A 26,550-nucleotide genomic window follows, 5' to 3' on the forward strand; every position below is an offset into this window, starting at 1 on the left:
ATGTTAGCGAATTCCCCGGAAGTTTGCGGGGGGTATGCTAGTTCTGAACGTCACATGCTAATGTAAAAAGCTGGTTTTTGATATAAATATGAACTTGATTGAACAAAACATGCATGTATTGTATAACATAATGTCCTAGGGTTGTCATCTGATGAAGATCATCAAATCTTTAAATAGCTGTAAAATAGTCATATGTTTGAGAAATTGAAGTAATAGGATTTTTAAGGTTTTGAAAATCGCGCCACAGGCTGCAAGTGGCTGTTACGTAGGTGGGACGAATTCGTCCCGCCTAGCCCAGAGAGGTTAAAGACAAGACTCTCGTTAATCACTCCCAGGACTGCTACTTCAATAACAAATGTTGGTTTGGTCCAAAATAATCCATCGTTATATCCGAATAGCGGCGTTTTGTTCGTGCGTCCCAGACACTATCTGAAATGGTAAATCAGGGTCGCGCGCATGGCGCAATTCGTGACAAAAAAAATCTAAATATTCCATTACCGTACTTCGAGGCATGTCAACCGCTGTTTAAAATCCATTTTTATGCCATTTTTCTCGTAAAAAAAGCGATAATATTCCGACCGGGAATGTCCATTTAGCTAAACTGAGGAAAGTAAACAAAGCTTTCGGTCGACGCGGGCATGCGCCTGAGTCTCACAGTACTGTAACCAGCCACTACCCAAACGCGCTACTTTGTTTCAGCCAGAGCCTGCAAAGCCACGATTCTGCTTTTTGCCGCCTTCTGAGACCCTATGGCAGCCGTAGGAAGTGTCACGGGACAGCTAAGATCCTCACTCTTCAATAAACAGATACAAGAAGAACGACACCTTGTCAGACAGGCCACTTCCTGCCTGAAACCTTGTCAGGTTTTTGCCTGCCAAATGAGTTCTGTTATACTCACAGACACCATTCAAACAGTTTTAGAAACTTTAGGGTGTTTTCTATCCATATGTAATAAGTATATGCATATTCTAGTTACTGGGTAGGAGTGGTAACCAGATTAAATAGGGTACGTTTTTTATCCAGCCGTGTCAATACTGCCCCCTATCCTAAACAGGTTAACCTAAATAACAGCGTTCTGCCAGATGGTCCTAAGGAGGAGGTCATGATGCCCCCCCCCTCATATTTTTACCAGGCACAGGCAGGAACCAAGGATTGTTTATGACACCAAAGACAAGATTAACATTTTCATGACTGTAGAATTTCCTTCACAATGGCAACTGTTCGGCATCCGACCGTAAGGCGCTACAGAGAGTAGTGCGTACTGCCCAGTAGCCAAGCTTCCTGCCATCCAGGACCTATATACTAGGCCAGGCGTGGGCAATTCCAGTCCTCGAGGGCCAGATTGGTGTCACAGTTTTGCCCCAGCCCCAGCTAACTCACCTGACTCCAATAATCGCCTAATCATGAACTTCAGTTTAGAATACAATTTGATTAATCAGCATTGTTTGCTAGGGATGGAGAAAAAGTGTGACACCAATCAGGCCCTCGAGGACTGGAGTTGCCCACCCCTGTACTAGGTGGTGTCAGCGGAAGGCCCAAAACAATTTCAAAGGCTCAAGTCACCCAAGTCATAGACTGTTCTCTCTGCTATCACACAGCAAGCGGTACCAGGCAGTGTCAAGTCTAGGTCCAAAGCCAAGTCTACCCCCAAGTCATAAGACTGTTGAACAATTAATAAAATGGCCACCCAAACTATTTGCATTGACCCCCCCCCTTTTGTTTTTACATTGATGCTACTCGTAGTTTATTATCTATGCATAGTCACTTTACCCCTACCTACATGTACAAATTACCTCGACTACCCCCGCACATTGACTCGGTACCCCCTGTATATAGCCTCGCTTTTTTATTGTGTTACTTTGTTTTTCTTTTTTTACTTTAATTTATTTAGTAAATATTTTCTTAACTCTACTTTCTTAAAACTGCATTGTTGGTTAATGGCTTGTAAGTAAGCATTTCATGGTAAGGCCAACCTGTTGTATTCGGCACATGTGACAAATAAAATTTGATTTGATTTAAACAACCAACCCATTTATGGAGAATGGTGTTATTTCTATCTGCAAAAATAAAGTAGATGCTGTTTCCATTTGGAACCGGTAGGTTCGCTAGACCTTATTTATGGTTTCCTCACATGTAACGGTGGTGGAATTATTAGGGAATTAAGTCAAGGTCAGAATACAGCGTATCTGTGAACACACCTCCGCCACACCTTCATTTATTCAATCTCCACCCAAAATGAATAGCAGGTGAATAGCACGGTATTCTCATGCTTAAGTTAATCGTCAGAATACGCATAGAGAAAAAAAGTGCAAAAAAAGGGAATTACGTTCCATTTACGCCCGCTTAACTCGGGTCAGAATCAGGCCCTTAGAGACTTACCCAGAAAGACTCAAAGCTATAATCCCTGCCAAAGGTGCTTCTACAAAGTATTGACTCAGGGGTGTAAATAATTATGTAAATGAGATATTTCCATATTTAAGTTTCAATAGATTTGAAAACATTTGTAAAAACATGTTTTCACTTTCTCATTATGGGGAAGTGTGTGTAAATGGTTGAGAATTATTTATTTTTTAATCCATTTTGAATTCATGCTGTAACACAACACAATGAGGAATAAGTCAAGGGGTATGAATACTTTCTGAAGGCACTGTAGCTACACTATACAGAAAATAAAAAATCCCCCCCCCAAATTCCCCTTGTTTTAGCAGAAGCAGGCTTGATTCTATAATCTATTCAAGTGTGCTTCCGCCAAACCCATTATGCAAACATTTTTGCTCTATCAGACAAGAAGGATGGGTAACTACATTCTCAGAATTTCAGATCAGTTCCACTATTCACTGGACAAAGGAAGAGGATTCAGAAAGGATGAGGCTCTATCTGAATGAATACCACAACACACTGTATTTTATGACCTTCAGATACATTTTGTGATTCTCTCTTCAAAGAATACCCAGGAAGCCTCCAGTCATGAGTTGTGTGAACATATGAGATACAGCAAATCTGCTCGTCTTAAAATATTAATAACAAGCAAACTAAGACTTCTACATGTATGTTGCTTGACTTACATATGCTATGTTAGTAAGACAAAATCTACAAGATGTGATGAAGTTACAGAGTGGCTTTCCTGAGGACTGTTACAGTGTGTATGTCTGACCTAGACCATGGCATTTGCGACCTGGGGGATGTGACAGTCACACGGGGCCGTGACCATCTGTGGCAGCAGGAACAAAAGGACTGGGAGGAGAGGATGAGGGACAGAGTTAACCCTAACCTCGTGACTGACTCCCTGCCTCGCGCTGGTGCATGATGGGAGCTTCGGGTTTTTACTAGTGGAATGCAACAACGCAGATGACCCCGTGCCCTTGCACACAGCCACACAGTAACCCCCAACTCCAAAAACTCTAGCCTAGCCACCCACATCCATCACCTCTGAAGCTTATAGTGCTGCTCTGTTGTTTATTGACTCTTCTATACATCCTCCTGTTTGTGCCAACGAGATCAGATCTAGGGAAGATACCATTTCCATTGCTATTCCCACGGCTGCAACACATCTGGACTAGAAGAACACCTATGTGAGAATGCTATTAATTGACAACAGTTCAGCATTCAACTATTGTTCCCTCCAAGCTCGAAACCAAGCTCAGAGCCCTGGATCTGGACACCACCCTCTGCAATTGGATCCTGGACATCCTGACGGGCAGATCACAGGCTATGAGGATTGGTAACAACGCCTTCTCTACAATGACTCTTAACACAGGGGCCCCCCAAGGGTGTGTCCTCAGCCCTCTGCTGTACTCCCTGTTCACCCACGTGTGGCTTTGCACAACACCAAGTCCATTATCAAGTTTGTTGACGACACCACGGTTCTAGGCCTTATAACAACAACGAGTCAGCCTATAGGGAGAAGGTAAGTGACATGGCATTGTGGTGCTAGGACAACAACCTCTCCTAGGTCAGCAAAACAAAGGAGTTTATTGTTGACCTCAGGAGGCAGAGGAGGGAACATGGCCCGGTCCACATCAACGGGACTGCAGTCAAGAGAGTAAGCAGTTTGAAGTTCCTCTGCGTTCCACCTCATCAAAGGCTTGACATGGACCAACAACACCACCACTCTTGTCAAGAGGAAGCAACAGCGTCTCCACTTCCTAAGGAGGCTGAAGAAATTCGTCATGCCACCCCGGGTGCACTCCAAATACTATCGCTGTACCATCGAGAGCGTCCTGACCGGTTGCATCACGGCCTGGTACGGGAATTGCTACATTCACGACCGCAAGGCCCTCCAGCAGGTGGTGAAGACGGCCCAGCACATCACTGGGGTCGTGCTCGAAATGGAGCCCGAGGAAGGCCCGCAGCATCATCAAGGACCCCACACACTCCAGCCATGATCTGTTTATTCGCTTACCATCGGGCAGATGGTATCAGAGCATGAGGTCTGATACCAAAAGGCTCAGAAACAGTTTCTATCTACAGGCCATCAGACTGGTGAACAGTTAAACTGGAATGACCACCTGCTCTGATTCTCTGCACCTTAACAAACACGCGCACACACACACACACACACACACACACACACACACACACACACACACACACACACACACACACACACACACACACACACACACACTACACACACACACTACACAAACAACACAACTGCTGCTGCTACAAGACCCTTGTAATGAATACTTCACAATTTAAACAGGGGGGGTAGCCTGGTTCAGGACTGGTAACCCCTGGCCACCCCTCATAGCCTGGTTCCTCTCTAGGTTTCTTCCTAGGTTTTGGCATTTCTAGGGTGTTTTTCCTAGCCACCGTGCTTCTACACCTGCATTGCTTGCTGTTTGGGGTTTTAGGCTGGGTTTCTGTACAGCACTTTGATATATCAGCTGATGTAAGAAGGGCTTTATAAATACATTTGATTGATTAACTTCAGCCTCCAAACAGTGCTTAGATTCACCGTTTTTATTGGCACTAAAATTTCATTCAAGATATGGCATGAGATATACATACAACGACCCAGTTGACAAATAGTATAACAATGACACACAACGCTAACATATATACAGCGTTAGAAAAATATTTTCCTGTCATAGTTCTCTCCCATTACAACACCTTTGATCTTGTATTTTTTAAACATACACATACCTTACATACAAAGCACTTTCCTGTGCTACATTTCAGTGAACATAACAGTAGTGATATGTCATTACTTTATTAATACCTTCCTCTTGTGTGTCCCCTAATTGTTCCAGCAGAGTAGGCTAGTGTGCTCATTTTCACAATTAGAATAATTACGGTAATTGCATGGTTCGACAAAGGACACAACGTCAAAGCAAGAATACAAACAGTTACGACAGTAATCAGACAATACACAACAGCAAACACACATGAAACACCCTCACACATATTCAATCAGATAATACAAGTATATTACTTTGTTATTCAATACATTGACTTCATTAATATAAGTTTGCTGAATGACCCTTATGTATATTATGGTTTCAGTGTGGTTAAGCTTCTTAAATATTATTGGGAAAAATGATTCGATGACTTGGAAAAAACAGGTTAACGCATCAATGAGTTTGAAATGGATCTGAAGTTAATACATTTCTTACAATTCTTAAAGTGCAATGCAGCATAGAGCGCAGCTGCAGTTGGTAAACCCAACTTACTACCATGTGTTATTTTAAAGACCACCTCTATTCAGCACTACACTATACTCAGCCCACCATGCTGATTATCAGCCCTGGAAATATAGCCTACAACGGAAATGGAACAGTCATGTTCCTCCCTTAAAACAAACAAACAAGTAAGCACATATAAATGTTAATAATGACATATTGGTATAAAGGGTGGACAGTATGTGTTTACATTTTGGGTACCCTTACTACAAAGAGATGAATGGGTCCACTCTTGGGGGTTGGCTGTACTGTCATTGATCCCACATGTATCCTGAAATGTAGTGGCTATGATAATGACTCAAATTGCTAAACGGAGCCGTGAATATCAGAGTTTTGGACACCGCAAACAATCAGTTAAAAAATCGGTCTATTGTTGAGTCCTACCTGTTGTCTTATAAGATGCCTTTGTTCATCTGCAGTGCACTAAAATAGCCTGTGGAAATACAACAGAGACATGTTTTGTGTCATCATTTACATCTACGTAGGTATTCACAAGTGGACATTTCGAAAGGGGGGGAAAAAGCAAAAAGTCTTGACTTAGCAGTTTTGCTGGCGTCACGTGACTGGTCGTCGGCTGTATAGTCTGTTGAACTTGTTTCATAGCCTTTGTTGAGAGATTAACAGAGAACACACAATGTGGAGCTAGGCCCTGCCTGCCAGGGATAGTCTCAGTGACAGTCCTGGTAGAGAACCCGGTTGGGACCTACTGCTTCCATACCAACAGCAGCTCATTAGACCACCAGCGTTATGCCGCTCCTCCGTCAGGCCGTCTGATCTGAAGTCCTTGGGATTTGCTCCACAGCTGCAACTTTAAGAGAGCGAGAGAAAGAGCACCTTTTCCTAAATTCGTTCAGCCCCCCTCCAATGAAACCACACCTCGTTCCCAGGAGCACCATCCGCCAACACAGTAAGTCACTAACATAATCGTCAGTTACTGCGGTGGTCTTGTGTGGGTTAACTCATAGATGGTGAGAGATTATTTGGTGGCTGTGTTGGGACAAGGGTCTCTGAATGTGTGGCGCTGAACATCCCTCGCGCCACAATGGGTGACTGGGCTCATGGTGTGAGGGGCAGCAGGGGAAACGTAGGACCTGGGAGCTGTGGGAAGGCCTTTCAAATACAGCAGGACCGAGCCAGGGGGAGGTCACCTCATCACCTCTCACAGTAGTGTAGGGTGAAGTCCTTCGAAACCTTTCCACCCCCAATACCCCATGGCTCCAGCTCATCTTCATCTTCCTCCTCTTCCTCTGCCTCCTCTTCGTAGTGGCTGGGCTCCTCAATGGAGGTTTCCATGTGGTAGCAGTAGGGCTGGCCCTCTGTGTACTCGTAGATGGTGGGCAGGCTGCTCTTCAGGCTGCAGCGGCGTCGCAGGGCCACTAACAAAGGCTGGGGCATGGTGAAAATGTCCAAGTTGTTGCTCAAGTCGATCCAAACCAAGCTGGAGAACTTCTTGGGGTCCTTTAGGATCTCAGTCAGATCTATGACTATGGCCAGGGTCAGCCGGTTGCCATTGAGGGCCAGGGTGTTGAGTTTGGGCAGAGACCCCAGGTAGGGTAGCAGGATACGGAGGTTCTCGTCCTGGAGCTCAGTGAAACTGATGTCTACAGCCACCACTGCATCCCCACTGTTCTGGAGGTAGAAGGCCACGTGGCGGACGTCTCGACTGGAGAGAGGGATACCAGACAAGTCGACTCTGTCAGTGGATACCTTTCTCTGCAGGGTTGTCTTCAGACTGTAAAGGGATAAAAAAATATATTGTAAAAAATGTTGAGACATTCTTGCATATGAAAGTACACTTGCTCAGTTAAGATATCTCAGAACTTAAGGAACAGGAATGAGGGATATAGAGGGGCTGAGTGCTGAAATGTTGGTCTCAATTGTATCATCTATATGTGTGACCTGGGAACATGGCCTTCGTGCCATATTGTGTTTCCTGTGTTGTATAAAGGGGGGTTGGGCATGCTTGGAGTGGAAGGCTGACATAGATTCTCCAGCATGAGGATTTAGCAGTGTACACTGTGACGGGCCAAAACATACGAAACACCCAACCTCCTCATTCAGAGAGTGAAAAGCATTGCATTCCTTATTACCAATAGCCAAAAACATTTACCATCTGATTATATGACACAAAACATAACAGAGCTCATTTATAAAAGAGACCATGGTCTCAACATGACTCAAAATAAAGGTTAAATAAAAACATTTATTGGCTTAATTCAAAAGTCAAACCATGAAATTGCAATCCTGTTTCAATGATTGAAACGAGATGAAACAAAACATGTCTAGACAGACAGAAATGGCATAAATTTGAATCAACTAAAGTTGCTGGCATAGAAAATGTATTTGATTGCATAAGTTGTGTTGCTTCAGTGGATTTAACTACTTTTCTGTAAATGGCAGTTGTGGGTTCCATTTGATATGAGACTGAAATTAAACACATTTTCCATGTGAAAACATGTATTCTTATGGCTGGATATCTGTCTCAGTCTCAGCTTCACAGCATGAGAGTATCAGAGGCAAATCCTCCTGACTTTTGAAAGATGACATTTGTGTGATGTTGGAATCCATGGCTGGATTTATATTAAAGGTATTGCACTTTGATGTTGCTTTAACGCTGACTTCCAGGAGTTGGCATATCATATCAGTGACTCATTCTGAGCAATAAGGAAGAGAGACAAGGGCAACAACCACTGATCTACTGCACGGTTTTGCTTCAGAAATACACATTACATTTGTATATCACCTGCATACCACCCTATAACAACTTTTCCACATGGCAAATATTCCATACTGTTTGAGGACTTCGGTGCTTAACCAATCCCCATTCTCCAGCCTGTTTGGTAATAATATGTTCCACTAGAGCTGACAGAAGAGCCCTGAGTCTCTGATGTAGTATGGGTTTGAATTACAGCGTCCCCCAGACATTCATCCTTTCTGTCCTCTGAGTAATGCTTCTGGACCTGACGGGAATAGAAATCAGCCGTAGAAATGTAATTTCCAAAGGCTCACCTCACATGTAAGTGTTACAGCAGTGCTGTGACACAATGTTGAAAATATGACTCTCTAATGTGAGTTGAATAAGTCCTGTCTCTGGAGCCTGCTCTCCCCCTCCCCTCCACCCCTTATTCATTTTGTTCCCTTTACAGATGTATGATCTTAATTTGATCACTCTTTTGTTGCTGAGAATTTTCCTGCATAGCAGGAAATGCAAACTTGTAGTGTATTCAAGGTTTAAAAAGGCTTCTAAAGTTAGTAATTTCCACTTTAAAATGTCAGACTTGATTTGCCCTAATGAAAAATGTATCAGCCCCTACAAGAAATTTCCATTAATTATAATCCACATAATAATTCACATTTCCTGTTGCTGCAGGATTATTGGCGCAAATGAAGATCCTAAATCTGTATATTAATCCTCTCACTGCTTTTAATTTGGCCAAAATCTCATTTTCTCAGGAGCACATAAAAAAGTCTAATGGCTGAAGGTGTGAATGGGGTTATGCCTGCCAATTCCCTGCTCCTCAGACACATAATTACTGTGCTCTGGAAACAAGAAAATAAACATCTCAGCTCCCTGAATAAAGAGGCTATATATATTTTTTTTCGCTCTCTCTTTCTCTCTCTCTCTCTCTTTCTCTTTCTTAATTCAATTTAAAGGGCTTTATTGGCATGGGAAACATATGTTTACATTGCCAAAGCAAGTGAAATAGATAATAAACAAAAGTGAAATAAACAATGAAAAAAGAAACATTCATTAATAAAAAATGTAAAACATGAACAATAAACTACACTCACAAAAGTTCCAAAATAATAAAGACATTTCAAATGTCGTATGTTTATATACAGTGTTGTAACGATCTGCAAATAGTTAAAATACAAAAGGGAAAATAAATAAACATAAATATGGGTTGTATTTACAATGGTGTTTGTTCTTCACTGGTTGACCTTTTCTTGTGGCAACAGGTCACAAATCTTGCTGCTGTGATGGCACACTGTGGTATTTCACCCAACAGATATGGGAGTTTATCAAAACTGGATTTGTTTTTTAATTCTTTGTGGATCTGTGTAATCTGAGGGAAATATGCGTCTCTAATATGGTCATATATTTAACAGGAGGTTAGGAAGTGCAGCTCAGTTTCCAACTCATTTTGTGGGCAGTGTGCACATAGCCTGTCTTCTGAGAGCCAGGTCTGCCTACGGCAGCCTCTCTCAATAGTAAGGCTATGCTCACTGAGTCTGTACATAGTCAAAACTTTCTTTACGTTTGGGTCAGTCACAGGGGTCAGGAGTTCTGCCACTGTGTACTCTCTGTTTAGGGCCAAATAGCATTCTAGTTTGCGCAGTTTTTTTGTTAATTCTTTCCAATGTGTCAAGTAATTCTATTTTTGTTTTCTGATGATTTGGTTGGTTCTACTCTCTCTCTCAATGTCACTCTCTCTCTCTACACTCTTAGAAAAAAGAAGAACCCTTTTTAGTTCCAGGTAGAACCCTCCTTGGTTCCAGGTAGAACTCTTTTGGGTACCATGTAGAAACCCTCTAGGGAAATGGTTCTACATGGAAACCAATAGGGTTCTAACTGGATCCAAAAAGGGTTCTTCAAAGGGTTTTCCTATGGGGACAGCCGAAGAACGCTTTTAGGTTCTAGATAGCACCTTTTTTTCTAAGAGTGTAGAAACAGGATCTTAATTGAGCCCTGCACTCCTTTACGGCCCTTTCAAGGAATTTATATTGTGGTCATTAAATCCAGAGGAATTTATATTGTGGTCATTAAATCCAGAGGAATTTCTTACAAGGGTCTGAGGGTCACTGTAAATTAGAAGGCTCATTGTGGCCCAATCTGGGTCTGACATTTACAGGAATCTGAAATCATTGAAACTAGACTACTTGAGCGTTCATAAATATAATTGGAACAAATATAAGTGGATACCAGGATTCGGTCATAAATTATGCAGAATGAACACAAAAATACTGTTTTTAATTACCTAGGCAGGGTAAACTGCTAAATATAGTGACTGTCAAAATGAAGAGCCCCTACAGAGGTAGATGACCATGAAAAAGTAATACTGCTATGCACTATAGTTGAGAATCATTTCTTCAAGGAGTCCATTTTCTCCCCATATCTCCCCTGAGCTACTGCACAGCTCACATCATTTTGTTTTTGCAAAGTCATTCATGTTTTAAGCATTACTCTTTAAACAGTAAAGATGTCATTCATCTTTTCCCTTCACAACCACAGTAAATCTCAGAGCAGAGGGACAGGAGTAGAATGTCAAGTCGAGTCAGACTGAATATTCAGGTTACCGCCCCTTATTTCCCCCTCCTCACCCCAGGTGTCTGCTGCACTCCTGCTGGCAGGCTGCAGGTGTGACATTTCAACATGTGACAGACAGACAGAGAGAGGGTGGCCATGCCAGATTGCCAACTGTCATCATCCTTAGCTGACTCCTGTGTGTACAGGTTCCCTGTGGATTGAGCTGCCGAGCGGCGCAGCGGTCTAAGGCACTGCATCTCAGTGCTAGAGGCGTCACTACTGACACCCTGGTTCGATTCCATGGCTGTATCACAACCGGCCGTGATTTGGAGTCCCATAGGGTGGTGCACAATTGGCCCAGTGTCATCCGGGTTTGGCTGGGGTAGGCCGTCATTGTAAATAAGAATTTGTTCTTAACTGACTTGCCTAGTTAAATAAAGGTGAAATAAAAAAAAATACAAATGATGATGGTCCTCAGATACTGTATTCTCATTAATCTCATATACAGTAGTATACAAATAAAGAGTATGTCTAAACCTATGAAGAGGAATTTGCAAATTAGCTGGGTGAGAATAAATAAATAAAAAATAGAATATGCCATGAAATATCTATAGCAGCTAAATGTATTGTAATGAAACTTCATAGTCGGTGGTTAGTATGCATTAGTTTAGCAGTGTGGTATAATCGTGTGCATTGTATAGCATTAGATTTGTGACTGTTAAATGAGCTCCGCTGATAATATCTGGGTTCAAGAATATTTGCCCAGAACCAGAAATCCTTTATTTTATGTTTTGCTACAACTCAATTAACTCTGAATACAGGAACCCTTTACAAAGTGCCATTAAGTGTTGAATACGGATGAGTGTAGTTTCCTTAGAGCTGAACATAAAAGCGATGGGAGGTGATGACTAATGCTTGTCCTGCTGCCTGCCTCAGACTGTGTCAGATAACCAACCACTTCAACTACAAGTTCAATATGGGAACATGTCCTCACATACTCGCTGTGAGTGAGTCAGTCTCAACGTTAATCAGGGTGACTTCTGAGTTGACCCTTGTATTATTATATTTTTTTGCACCGTCTCTATGCACACTCACAGGACTCTGCACACTCACACACACTGACACTTCAACACACAGATAACATACACACATTTATACTGACTTTACACACACGCTCACACACTCACATAAAATCATAATTTACACTGCTGCTACTCTGTTTATCATATATCCTGATGCCTAGTCACCTTACCCTTATACATATCTACCTCCATCACTCCAGTATCCCTGCACATTGTAAATTATGGTATCAGATCTGACACTGTATATAGATTCTTACTATCTCAAGTTGTCCTTAAACTTCAAAGTCCGCAGGCACATCAAAGCCTTGCGTGAGTTTAAATGTAGTTGTACAGCAAGACAAGGCGACGTGGGAATCAATGTATTGTTTCAATTGACCCTTTTGTTACTATCCTTTTGTAACTTCCTTATTATTCTCTGTCTTTCTTTCTGTTACCTCAGACTGAAGCACAATGAGCCTGACTCATCAGATACTGAATGTTCTCTTCTGCTTACTTTCTATCAGTGATAATTTCCTATTTAGAAAATGCATTGTTTCCACTGTCTATCCATCTGTAAAGATGTAAAAAGAGCAAATACTGGAAACAGCGTAATCATATCCTGCTTATTTTTCATCAACATAATTACTAAAGACTCAGAAACAGAATAACCTGTCAATTCATTTGCAAGCGATTTCCATTTTCATGATTTGCACATCAATGATTGCAAAACTGGCTGGTACAAATAATGTGTTTTCATCTAAGGAGCCAATGGATCTTATTTCTATACAACCCCTTTATTTCATCCCAACCAAACTGGCCACGTTTGTAGGCAGGCTACTGTCTGTATGGAGAGTGGCCTGTTCTGAGTCAAAGAGGACTGATGCCATTGCACAAACCATTGCTGTGGTGACAACAGCACCACACAGAGGAATGATTGACACTTCTGGTTGCCTCTGTGGTCCTGACCTGCCTGGCCAGCCCAGAGGCTGCTGTGTCCCAGCCCTATTGAATGTCAGACAAACCCACTCAAAACCCACTTAGGGTGCTTGTCATAGGTCTGGCTGTGGCACTGGCACCATATTAGATGGCGGTGTTGGCATTTGGACAGTTTAGAGAGTTTTATGTGTGAAAGACTAATGGCTAGATGGAGGAGCTTACCAGGCCTGGGACTTCCGCCTGGACATGCTCTGTCTGAGCCACTTAGAGTGAGGGGTCAGGTGGTAGATCAGCTGTCTGCAGATCTTATCTGATGACTTGAAGGTGTCAGCGTCTTTCTGGGGGAAGAAAGACTCAAAGATAAGAAAGTGAAGTGTAACAACAAAATAATACCAGAGGCCCTCTTTTTTTGCTTAGTTCTAAATATGGTTGTTACTTTTTGAGACCACGTAAAAGCAAAATATGGCACATTATCTAACAGCTCAACTTTTAAGGTACATTGTACCAGAGCTTTCTTGATTGAGGTACAACTTTAGATCGTAGAAGGACATTTCCAGCTCAGTGTTCCTTTAGTCTTAAGTAGTTGTCAATCTCTGCCATTCAAAACCGTTCATAAGAACAGGAAAGAGGTTCTGTTATTGTGTCTTACTTTGAGACTGTTGCTTTGAGCTGTTCCTGATCAAAACAATTTAGGTCCCTTGATGGAGTAAATTTAATCAGAGCTGGTGAGCAACAGTGTGGAAAACAGGAGTCATGGTGAGGAAATAAACAGTCCTGATTCAATACAAAATCTAGTGAACACTTTTTTCTTTTTATTTCTATCCGTTGTCTGTTTATTGAGTTTATTTTATTTTTACAGGGACAGTGCACATTAATCAACATTATGTAAAGTCTGTTACTTTTGGCATCCACATCCCATTTCAACTCAATGTGTAACTGTGGCAAAACTGAAAATATTATCATGTAATTGTTTTATCAATCTTTCTATCCAAACAACATCCAGCTCCTCTGTATGTCACACCCTGATTTGTTGCTCTTGTCTTTGTGATTGTATCCACCCCCCTCCATGTGTCGCCCATCTTCCCCATTATCCCCTGTGTATTTATACCTGTGTTCTCTGTTTGTCTGTTGCCAGTATGTTTTGTTCGTAAAACCTACCAGTGTTTGTTTCCCTGCTCCTGTCTGTTTCTTGCTCCTGTTTTCTAGTCCTTCCCGGTTTTGACCATTCTGCCTGCCCTGACCCTGAGACTGCCTGCCGTTCTGGACCCTTTACACCCTCTCTGGATTATTGACCCCTGCCTGTCTTGCCCTGTCGTTTGCCTGCCCCTGTGGTTGTAATAAACTCTTGTTACGTCTGCATCTGGGTCTTACCTAAACGTGATAGTATGGTAATAATACACTGGTGAGAAGAGGGCAGTGTCACGTCCTGACCAGTAAAGGGGTTATTTGTTATTGTAAGTTTGGTCAGGATGTGGCAGGGGGTGTTTGTTTTATGTGTTTCATTGTTTTTGGTTAATGTTCTATGTTAGTCTATTTCTATGTCTGTGTCTAGTTATTCTATTTCTATGTTTAGTTTATTGGTTTGACCTTCAATTGGAGGCAGCTGTTCCTCGTTGCCTCTAATTGAAGGTCCTATTTAGTAGGGGTGTTTTTTCATGGGTTTTTGTGAGTAGTTGTTCGGTAAGTGTAGCTGTGTGCCTCACAGGACTGTTTTCTCATCGTTGTTTTGATTAAGTGTTTGTTTTGGTTTTTCTTCATAATAAAGAAGATGAGTTTACACATTCCCGCTGCGCCTTGGTCCCATCTTTACGACGAACGTGACAGAACTACCCTCCACCAACGGACCAAGCAGCGGGGTAAGGAGCACGGTGAAGAAGAATGGACATGGGCAGAGATGAGGATGAGCATATCTAGGGCTATGGAGGATTTAGGGAAGACCGAGAGGGATCCCCAAGAAAATTTTGGGGGTGCACATGGGGAGTTGGGCAGAGTCAGGATGGAGACCTGAGCCAACTCCCCGTGCTTATTATGAGGAGCAACGAATGAAGAAGGCACCGAGCTATGCGGAAATGCGCATTGTATTACGAAGAAGCATTCAGAGGCCGGTGCAATCGATAGAAGCTCCTCAGCGTGGCCAGGCAATATTGAGCATTCATCCAGGAAGGGTTGTGCAGGCCGTACGCTCCAGACCTCCAATATGTCTTCAGGGTCCGGTTTACCCTGTTCCTGATCCTCGCACTAGCCCTGAGGTGCGTGTCTCTAGTCTGGCGCCTCCAAAGCCAGCACCATGCACCAGGCCTCTAGTGCGTCAGCCCAGTCCAGTACGTCCTGTTCCCGCTCCTCGCACTAGCCTTGAGGTGCGTGTCTCCAGTCTGGTACCTCCAGTACCGGCCCCACGCACTAGGCCTCCAGTGTGTCAGCCCAGTCTAGTTCGTCCTGCTCCTGCTCCTCGCACTAGCCCTATGGTGCGTGATAATAGTCTGGCTCTTCCAAAGCCAGCCCCACGCATCAGGCCTTCAGTGTGCGGTGCCCGTCCAGAGCTTCCGGCGACAGTGTCACTTCCTGACCAGTAAAGGGGTTATTTGTTATTGTAAGTTTGGTCAGGACGTGGCAGGGGGTGTTTGTTTTATGTGTTTCGGGTTTTTTTTGGTTAATGTTCTATGTTAGTCTATTTCTATGTCTGTGTCTAGTTATTCTATTTCTATGTTTAGTTTATTTGGTTGACCTTCAATTGGAGGCAGCTGTTCCTCATTGCCTCTAATTGAAGGTCCTATTTAGTAGGGGTGTTTTTTCATGGGTTTTTGTGGGTAGTTGTTCCGTAAGTGTAGCTGTGTGCCTCACAGGACTGTTTTCTCGTTGTTGTTTTGATTAAGTGTTTGTTTTGGTTTTTCTTCATAATAAAGAAGATGAGTTCACACATTCCCGCTGCGCCTTGGTCCCATCTTTACAACGAACGTGACAGGCAGTGGGAAGGTAGGCCTCTAAATGGCAGATAATCCAAAAAAGAAGATGAGTAGGCGGCCAGTACGTTGTAATAAACTTTAGTGAACTATTAAGAGAAGATATTTACAAAAGAATACATATAGGAAGTGTTAATAGTTCACAAAAGTTTATTGCAATGTACTGGCCGCCAATTCGTCTTCTTTCCTGGTAATAATACACTGACATTATTATAGTACTAGGGTTGTAAAGGGAGGGTATATTACTGGAAACTTCCGAAGTATACCAGTAAACTACCAGAATTTCGGTAACTTTCAAGATTTATTTTGAATTTTATAAGATTACATCTAGTGGCCTTTTTGGGTACTTCAGATTATGACAGGTGTCTGTAATTATCTCTGAACCCTCTATGTGGCCTCATCACAAATACAATGATTTAAATAAAACAATTATATAATGACAAAGCTGTAAAACATTATCCTAAATATAAACCACCAACTTAGTGAATACCATTGGTGTTTAATATGAGGGTTTCAGCATGAATCCTTTATATATTTTTTTCTCCACACTTCTATTTTGCAATGTCAATATGTATTTGTTATCAATGTTTTGGCATCAAACTGGTGGCAGTTCTGAAAAAGTCAACAACAAAACATTATGCCATTGTTGATTAGATCCTTTTGTCACTAATTAACTATTTTTGTATGCACGCATGACTGTAAGTCGCTTTTGGATAAAAGCGTCTGCTAAATGGCATATATTATTATAATATATTTTCTCTTGAACCATATGGTCTATCTACTAGAAACTCATGGACAATATGGAGGCAGATATAAAAATGAATACTATATATGAGTTATCCAAGGATAAATTACAAGTTTCCATAGATTGCCATATATTTTCTGTTAATTACCAAAATTACAGAAGATTCCGGTAACTTTGGTAAATTACCGGTAACTTTGCAACCCTATATAGCACCAATCATTATAAAGCCAAACCATTTGCATGGCAAATGTGGAAGACTTTCCTCATTAGTGATTGTATTGGAACAGCATATCATTCTATTCATGATGATACTTATTCTGTCGACATCTTGATTTCTGGAAGTTTGATTCCAAGCTAAGCAGACAATACACCTTGAGATAAGGGTTTTGGAGATCTTACCTTCTTGGGACACTGCATCTCACGAGCCAGGCTTAGCAGCAGCTCATGGGAGATGGGATCCACCAGGTTGAGAAAAGCAGCGTTCTTATATAAGATGTCATTTAGGGACGTTCCTTCCAAGCCCAGATCCTGCCAAATCAGACAAGAAGAGACAGTATTACTCAAAGTGCCTTAAGGCCACATTTTTCACTCTTCCTATTTTATGAAAACAAGGAATTGTGTAACAAGAGCAGCATTATCACAGACACACCTGATTGATGATATATTATGAAATGATGATGAAATCGACAAATCTGCTTTAAGTGCAGGACTAGCTGGATATATACGGTATAAAGAGGATGTAGAGAAGTTCCAGCAACAATAATGTAATGCTACTGTAGATGAGACACATAGAAAACTGTATTTAAAAAAAAAAATAATATTAATTTAAGGGGTGAAGGCTTTCATCTGAAAAGAGCTATACCTGAATACTGTAATGTGCTTAATGTGCCTTGCACCAGGCAGAAGCATTACTTTTAGGATATTCACCAACACCTCTGTAATTTAAAGTTTCAGAGAGCTTTAGCATGCCACAGCATTGCACAGTCTGCATCTCTAACTTTAGTACTATGGTGTCCTTCTGATGAATCCTGCAGTATATGAGAGTTCAATAAACATTATATGATGGATGAGCATTTGGTTCTTCTTTTGATGTTTAATGTAGCATTTTGTTTAGGTCTGCCATTGCGCAATACATTCTAAACATTAGACTAAAAACAACTACTCTATGAATGGCGCAGACACATTTGTGAGGGCAGACAGACACAAAAGAGTTGCTACAGTACATGACGGGTAGAGAGAATGTTTTTAAGGTGAGAATGATGTCTGTAACAAACTACAGATCAGAGCCAACTGAAAGGAATTATTTGCATACACCTTTTAAGCCGCAAATGAAGAAGTAAGTAAGGAGAGTAGATAGAGAACTGAAAATGAAAGATTTTCACAGGCCGCATAGATTAGCTGTTCCTGAATCCTCTACAAAGGCCTTATTAGGCTGTGTATGTGAGGGGTAGAGATTGGATGCGCACATATAGAGAGCTGAAGAAATGAAAGACATGGAGGATGGGAACACACACACACACACACACACACACACACACACACACACACACACACACACACACACACACACACACACACACACACACACACACACACACACACACACACACACACACACACACACACACACACACACACACACACAGAGAGAGAGACAGAGAGACACACAACAAAAAGTATTGATTGCAATGGACAGTTTGGGTGGGAGGCTAGCAGCCACCCCTTACTGACTTCCCTTTTAACAAGGGCACCAGTTTACACAAACAAAACAACAAATGGGTGGAAAGTTCCTTCTCTTTTTTCGAGAGCAAAGGTCTAAAAATACTTCCTTTCTGTGTTGTTTGTGCTTGCGGCCCACATCTGATCATCTCAGAGGCAGACATTGAAACAGGATCAATACACATGTAACCGCACCACGTCTGAAGCAACGAGGAGTCCTTTTTAATGGGATATTCTGAAGAATAGACTTTACTACCTTACTGTTCACATTATGAACTCAGTTGTCTATACAGGTACATTTTCATTCTTCAGTTGTTACAGTAACTCTAACCTAACCATAGCATGTCTACTAACTATACAGTGGATGATGGATCACCTCTTTTAATTGAGTTACAAACCAAAATATAATTGAGACACGTGCCGATTTGCAATAGCATGAATGCTGATAACGTGAGTCTTATTCAATTAAACCAGAGCTAATTTAAAAGAGGGTCCCCTGTGATGTGGCTGTCATGCAGCTTTGGCACTCTGGGTTATCTCCTTGCCTTGATTAAAGAGATTCTACAATCTCCTCTGTCAAGTCTTCAGCGTAATTAACTACAGATTGGACAACCTCTGAAAGAGAGAGGAGCTTACGATTGAGCTAACAAACAGGACTATCAGATGTACTGTTATAGCGCATTAATAGTCATGTTATCATACTGCTGCTATTCTTATAGAAATGACTCATTTTCAGCTGATAACATGCTTTGAAATCCTGATCCGTCCCTAGAAACATGATGCATAGATAGTGAATAAATAGAGCCAAATCCAAACTTGACAGAATTTTTTATGCTTGGGAATTTTCAAGACATCTTGCATTCCTGTGTCTTAGCGTGATACTAACCATGACTAATGTTGTGTAGCAATCAGGGAACTACTTGTAGTTCAACTAGTAATTGAACTACATTTTGCAGCAGCTTGGTGGTACTGGAACTAACTTCAAATCAAATCAAAGTTGATTTGTCATGTGCGCCGAATACAACAGGTGTAGACTTTACAGTGAAATGCTTACTTACAGGCTCTAACCATTAGTGCAAAAAAAGTATTAGGTGAACAATAGGTAAGTAAAGAAATAAAACAACAGTAAAAAGACAGGCTATATACAGTAGCGAGGCTATAAAAGTAGCGAGGCTACATACAGACACCGGTTAGTCAGGCTGATTGAGGTAGTATGTACATGTAGATATGGTTAACGTGACTATGCATATATGATGAACAGAGAGTAGCAGTAGTCGATGAACAGCATTCTTACATAGGTATTCCTCTTGTCCAGATGGGTTAGGGCAGTGTGCAGTGTGATTGCGATTGCGTCGTCTGTGGACCTATTGGGGCAATAAGCAAATTGGAGTGGGTCTAGGGTGTCAGGCAGGGTGGAGGTGATTTGATCCTTGACTCGTCTCTCAAAGCACTTCATGATGACGGAAGTGAGTGCTACGGGGCAATAGTCGTTTAGCTCAGTTACCTTAGTTTTCTTGGGAACAGGAACAATGGTGGCCATCTTGAAGCTTGTGGGAACAGCAGACTGGGATAGGGATTGATTGAATATGTCTGTTAACACACCAGCCAGCTGGTCTGCGCATGCTCTGAGGACGCGGCTAGGGATGCCGTCTGGGCCGGCAGCCTTGCGAGGGTTAACACGTTGAAATGTTTTACTCACATTGGCTGCGGTGAAGGAGAGTCCACAGGTTTTGGTAGCAGGCCGTGTCGGTGGCACTGTATTGTCCTCAAAGCGAACAAAGAGATTGTTTAGTTTGCCTGGGAGCAAGACATCGGGGTCCGTGATGGGGCTGATTTTCTTTTTGTAGTCCGTGATTGACTGTAGACCCTGTCACATACCCCTCGTGTCTGAGCCGTTGAATTGCAACTTTACTTTGTCTCTATACTGACGCTTCGCTTGTTTGATTGCCTTGCGGAGGGAATAGCTACACTGTTTGTATTCGGTCATGTTTCTGGCCGCCTTGCCCTGATTAAAAGCAGTGGTTCGCGCTTTCAGATTTGCGCGAATGCTGACATCAATCCACGGTTTCTGGTTGGGGAAGGTTTTAATTGTCGCCGTGGGTACAACATCACTGATGCACTTGCTAATAAACTCGCTAGCCGAATCAGCGTATACATCAATGTTGTTGTTCGACGCTATCCGGAACATATCCCAGTCCACGTGATCGAAGCAATCTTGAGGCGTGGAATCAGATTGGTCGGACCAGCGTTAAACAGACCTGAGCACGGGCATTTCCTGTTTTAGTTTCTGTCTATAGGCTGGGAGCAACAAAATGGAGTCATGGTCAGATTTGCCAAAAGGAGGGCGAGGGAGGGCTTTGTATGCGTCGCGGAAGGTAGAGTAACAATGATCCAGAATTTTTCCAGCCCGGGTCGCGCATTCGATATGCTGATAAAATTTAGGGAGCCTTGTTTTCAGATTAGCCTTGTTAAAATCCCCAGCTACAATAAATACAGCCTCAGGAAATGTGGTTTCTAGTTTAAATAGACTCCCATGAAGTTCTTTCAGGGCCGTCGAGGTGTCTGCTTGGGGGGGATGTACACGACTGTGATTATAATCGAAGAGAATTCTCTTGGTAGATAACGCGGTCGGCATTTGATTGTCAGGAATTCTAGGTCAGGTGAACAAAAGGACTTGAGTTCCTGTATGTTGTTATGATCACACCACAACTCGTTAATCATAAGGCATACACCCCCGCCCTTCTTCTTACCAGAGAGATGTTTGTTTCTGTCGGCGCGATGCGTGAAGAAACCAGGTGGCTATACCGACTCTGATAACGTATCCCGAGTGAGCTAGAGAATGTTACAATTGTCCGTAGAGCTCCGAGACAGGATTGTGTCGAGGCAAAGATCTGGGGAAGGGTACCAAAACATTTCTGCAGCATTGAAGGTCCCCAGGAACACAGAAGCCTCCATCATTCTTAAATGGAATAATTTTGGAACCACCAAGACTCTTCCTAGAGCTGGCCGCCCGGCCAAACTGAGCAATTGGGGGAGAAGGGCCTTGGTCAGGGAGGTGGCCAAGAACCCGATGGTCACTCTGGCAGAGCTCCAGAGTTCCTCTGTGGAGATGGGAGAACCTTCCAGAAGGACAACCATCTCTGCAGCACACCACCACTCAGACCTTTATGGTAGAGTGGCCAGACGGAAGCCACTCCTCAGTAAAAGGCACATGACAGCCCACTTGGAGTTTGCCAAAAGGCACATAAAGACTCTCAAGATTCTCTGGTCTGATGAAACCAAGATTGAACTCTTTGGCCTGAATGCCTAGAGTCACATCTGGAGGAAACCTGGCACCATCCCTATGGTGAAGCGTGGTGGTGGCAGCATCATGCTGTGTGGATGTTTTTCAGCGGCAGGGACTGGAAGAGTAGTCAAGATCAAGGGGAAGATGAATGGAGCAAAGTACAGAGTCCTGCTCCAGTGCGCCAAGGACTTTAGACTGGGGTGAATGTTCACCTTCCAACAGGACAACGACCCTAAGCACACAGCCAAGACAACGCAGAAGTGGCTTCGGGACAAGTCTCTGAATGTCCTTCAGTGGCCCACCCAGAGCCCGGCCTTCAACCTGATCAAACATCTCTGGAGAGAACTGAAAATAGCTGTGTAGCGATGCTCCCCATCCAACCTGATAGAGCTTGAGAGGATCTGCAGAGAAGAATGGGAGAAACTCCACAAATACAGGTGTGCCAAGCTTGTAACGTTATACCCAAGAGGACTCGAGGCTGTAATCACTGCCAAAGGTGCTTCAACAAAGTACTGAGTAAAGGGTCTGAATACTTATGTAAATGTGATATTTCAGTTTATAATTTTTTATACATTTTGTAAAATGTCTCAAAACCTGTTTTTGCTTTGTCATTATGGGGTATTGCTTGTAGATTGATGAGGGGGAAAAAATGATTTAATCTATTTTAGAATACGGCTGTAACGTAACAAAATGGGGAAAAAGTCAAGGGGTTTGAATACTTTCCGAATGCACTGTATATTCTCGGACTCAGACATTGCTTGTCTTAATATTTCTATATTTCTTAATTCCATTATTTTACTTTTAGATTTGTGTGTATTGTTGTGTATTGTTAGATATTACCGCATTTTTGGAGCTAGGAACATAAGCACTTCGCTACACCTGCTAAATATGTGAATGCGACCAAAACAATTTGATTTGATTTGGATGGGTAACTTTCTTCACCAGTTCTTTTACCATTTTGTACAATTATGTGATTACCCTACCAGTTGTTGTAACTGTAATGTTATTTCTCCTGAGAGGAATTATGGTGTTATTTTTCTCTTATTGTAAATTGTGTATAGAGATAGCTGACATTACTGTCATATTGTTTATTGGATTTACATTGTAGTAATTTTCTCTTTCATGTATAACCTGTTTCGTCATTAAAACTCCTAGACTGGGCTTCTGTGTCTGTCGTCACTCTTTGACCGGAGTGCAGTCTGGAATCCGTCTACTCCGAGTGGCCTATCCACACATTAGAGAGTACCAGACTCTGTTTTATAACTACTTTTTCAAAGTAACATTAGTTAAACAAATTATATTGTTCATAAGGGTAGCTTTACCGTGGTTTAACTTCCTTCAGTGTGAAGTAATTGGTAGCTTGGTAAACTATCTTTTCAGAGTAGCTTCCCCAACACAGGTAGCAATCATTACCAATAGGATGGCTCGATTAAATCTATACAGATATTATGTCAATGCTGTACTTTACTTGTGTGAATCTACATAACACATTTCCTCTGTATATCTTTAAAAAATACTGAGGCAAAACTTGAATTAACCAATATGAAATGGGCCGATTTCTGTATTTCTGGAAGCGTCAGCTGCTCACTCTCCTGCTGTAACAGCCAAGGTCCATTACAGAGAATGGGCTGGCAGTAGGGAGGAAGACATTAGGGGCAGAGAGAGGGTGAATGTGTGGCTCTAATGGGTGCATTAGACAGCAGAGAGTGGAGGTGAGATCCTGCCCTGTCCATACCAGGGGATAAAGGGGTGGGATGACGGGGAGGAAGGGGGGCAGCACTCACACCCACAGTCCCATAAGACAATAGGAGCAGAAGAGTAGTCATTCGGTGACCTGTCAGTAGAAGAGACTGTATCGTGAGTTAGGTGGACTGTGGTGGGGGTATTGATCTGGGCTGTGCAGACATCTAAATTGCACTTAGACTAATAACTGAGAATTGCCATTTGTGCTTCATTTCAACCAACGCAAGAAATTGTAGTGGAAAATGAACCTTATTTTAAGCCATTTATAGACAAAACACAGTCCACATGACATAGGTCGCAATTAAATTGAAAAAATCAAATGCAGGTTTTCCAAAAAATGTCAATACTAAACACATTATATTATCATTACATCATTATGGGTGGAATGGCATAAGATAATGTAATGTAATGTAATGTAATGTAATGGGAACATTTTATTAATGAAAGAAATCAGCATTAATTCTACAGACAGACACTTGTAGTCCCATGTGTTACACCACTGCTGTTGCACATAGAATTCCCTATTTATGAGAATAAGTGGCAGAATCACTCTATTCCCACAAGCTGGTCCAGCACCCTGTTTCTGTTATTATTAGAAACTCTGAAAAGAGCATGCACTCAGAGAAATCTGTGCAATATGTTACGTCTATCATATTGTGAATAGTAATTGTGATATTGTTCAAGGTTTATTTGAAATAGCAGCAGCACCTGTGGTGCCATGGAAATGACCAGATGCCAGGGATGACAGTGAGAGTAGTGGGCCTAATAGTTTACAAACACCTCCTTCAAAAACAGGTCAATAGTAGGAGCACCTGTGGCCACCATATGGGTGGGTAGGCTACTTCAAATGTAGGTTAAATAATGTAGAGGAGCTCCTGCATAAACGGAAATAAACAGTCTAAATAAACAGTCTGCATAAACAGTCTAAATTACGCATGCTGCATATGATGCAAGGTTAATATATCTGTTTGAAAAATTCGAATAAAAATTTTTGGAATGGAACTGACAATACACATGGCGACAAGCAGCGCAGTGATGACAGGCATTTGTCATGAAAGCAAATCGATGCACATTTGCGCGATGTAGGCCTACTGTGCGCAATTTATGATCAATTCATACGCAATAATTCCAATGTAGATAGTTTGTCCTTACCTTCCTCAATAGTTTAAGCACGTCGGATGCCTGATCTATCCTGCGATCACCGAGCAGCTTTTGTATCTCTCGGATCCATGCCACTCGCCTCACGTAGGGACTGTGATTGGACCGCCTCAGCATCCCCGGCAGTTTATCTGATTTCAGCATCATTGTAAACAGAAAGTCGCCGCCTTGAATTCTACCTCTGTCGCCTTCTCCTGTGCTGTTAAGATGCTTGCAACGCCTTTTCGTAAAATTCTCATTGTCCAGACTACTCTGTCTGCTTAATCTAGAACCCATATTTAAGTGTTTATATCGACAGTATTTTACAATTGCACAATGCAACCAAAATACATTACCCTGTCTAAACTCAGAAATATACCCCAGTTCAATAGCCCATATGTTATCTGTAGCCTATTGCCTATTATTGTTGTCAGAAGACAACATTCAAAACTGAGCGCAACACAGCACAATATTCCTGATTTACCTGTTACCGGATATTCAACGACTGTCTATTGCGCCCGTGACACATTTACGATGACAGACGAATGCTCTGTTAATTTTATGATCTCTGAAGGTCTACGTGTGCCAGTATGCTCGGTGGATGCTCTTTCCTTTACGCTGTTGTTTAGGTTTGTGCAGTGTTGCACGGCAGACACCAGACTCGTGGCGCGCATAACCAATCAAAGCCTTCGTGTGACATTGCGCGCCCTACGAAGTTACGACACGCCCTTCTCACGACTTCAATTTAGGAAGGTGCATGGTATGGCCACTGAGTGCACAGCCTTTATTAAGACACACCTGTTGTGAATAAACTCTACCACCTTTATTTAGGCTACTGTGACATTGCACTGTATTTGCATTAAACCTTTTTGCAGAAATCATATGGATGGCATGGGGGTTGTTTGTTATAAAAATGATCAGTGAGACCAGTTTGGGTTGAGGCCACAGTGCTTTATTGTCTTACATTCATTCCCTAGATAAGGCCAAATGTAGTCACAGGGGCCATCGGGGGTTCAGAACAGTATGCAGTAATAATAGACAATGGTAAGCGCATAGAAATAGAATCCTACTATTTGGAACCCTATATGTATGGGTGAGCTGCTGTTGAATCCATAAGGGAGCACATGCTGTGCATTTGAGCAATCTATGGAAGTAAGTTCATCATCAACTATAAGCTGTGTGATTTATGCTATCAAATTGATTAGGATATCATTGTTTGATATTGAGATCCATTTTTGGGGAATTGGTATTCTGTCAAGTGTTATGACATGGTTGGCAAGGATGAAATACTGTGCAATTTGTTGTGAAATAAGCTATTGTGTGATTCAATTATAATCACTTCTAGACTCCTTCAAAGAGCGTATTATACATCTAATAAAGGATTAAAAGGAACTTTACAAGTTTAAAATGCAATGTGAAAAATATTTTTGTCTCAAAAACCTTGGTTTGTTAACTATTTGTTAACTGCTTGTTAACTCGTTACGGGGGTTTTAACCATCTGTTCTGTCTAGAATGACATGGCTACCCCAATTCCCATCAAGTTCTGTCCAACTACTTCGTATGTCTCCAGTGTTTGTCTGGCAAAATATGGTATGTCTGGCCAAATCAACATTACTGAACACTGAACACGTCATTTGATTGAGGCAACATGATGTTGTCTGTGCCAAACGCTAGTTATGGCAATTTAGTGTGGATATAAAAATGATGCTCATTAGGCTATGTTGATTACCGGTCAATTACAGAGACAGCACATGTGGTTAAGGCTGAAAGTAAGTAGTTTTTTTATGCTGTAAATCAGTTGTGCTGCTAGACACCACAGGACTAGGCTAAATGTTACTGAGTAACTCATTACAGTGTTCAGTAACTCATTACAGTGTATTTTTGTTCCCTTCTGAACAGCTTAGTTCCAAAGTGTAGGCCATATATCAGATATCAGGGTTACATCTATTATGTAAGTGTTGCCAAATGGTTGATAAGACAAACTCTTAATATAATAAATTGTTATTTTATAACACAATGTACTTTATGGTG

General features: G+C 42.0%; 1 protein-coding gene across 1 annotated transcript; it reads right to left on the bottom strand.

Moving 5' to 3' along the window:
* Positions 1–4,950: 4,950 nt before the first annotated feature.
* On the bottom strand, positions 4,951–25,180 carry LOC106580215 (leucine-rich repeat-containing protein 75B). The gene is made up of 4 exons (XM_045703064.1): positions 24,535–25,180; positions 17,034–17,162; positions 13,152–13,267; positions 4,951–7,416 (listed from the first exon to the last, which is right to left on the bottom strand). The coding sequence occupies exons 1-4, from the start codon at positions 24,814–24,816 to the stop codon at positions 6,837–6,839; spliced, it is 1,107 nt and encodes a 368-aa protein (XP_045559020.1). The 5' UTR covers positions 24,817–25,180; the 3' UTR covers positions 4,951–6,836.
* Positions 25,181–26,550: the final 1,370 nt, after the last annotated feature.

Source organism: Salmo salar, chromosome ssa20 (assembly GCF_905237065.1).
Source record: "Salmo salar chromosome ssa20, Ssal_v3.1, whole genome shotgun sequence".
Taxonomy (NCBI): Eukaryota; Metazoa; Chordata; class Actinopteri; order Salmoniformes; family Salmonidae; genus Salmo; species Salmo salar.

What these genes read in the sequence shown, in the direction of transcription:
- LOC106580215 (XM_045703064.1), bottom strand. Translation starts at nt 24,816, where the DNA reads ATGGGTTCTAGATTAAGCAGACAGAGTAGTCTGGACAATGAGAATTTT. An exon ending in TGCTTAAACTATTGAGGAAG is followed by an intron (nt 17,163 to 24,534) that starts GTAAGGACAAAC and finishes CTGATTTGGCAG; the next exon opens with GATCTGGGCTTGGAAGGAAC. An exon ending in AGATGCAGTGTCCCAAGAAG is followed by an intron (nt 13,268 to 17,033) that starts GTAAGATCTCCA and finishes TTCTTCCCCCAG; the next exon opens with AAAGACGCTGACACCTTCAA.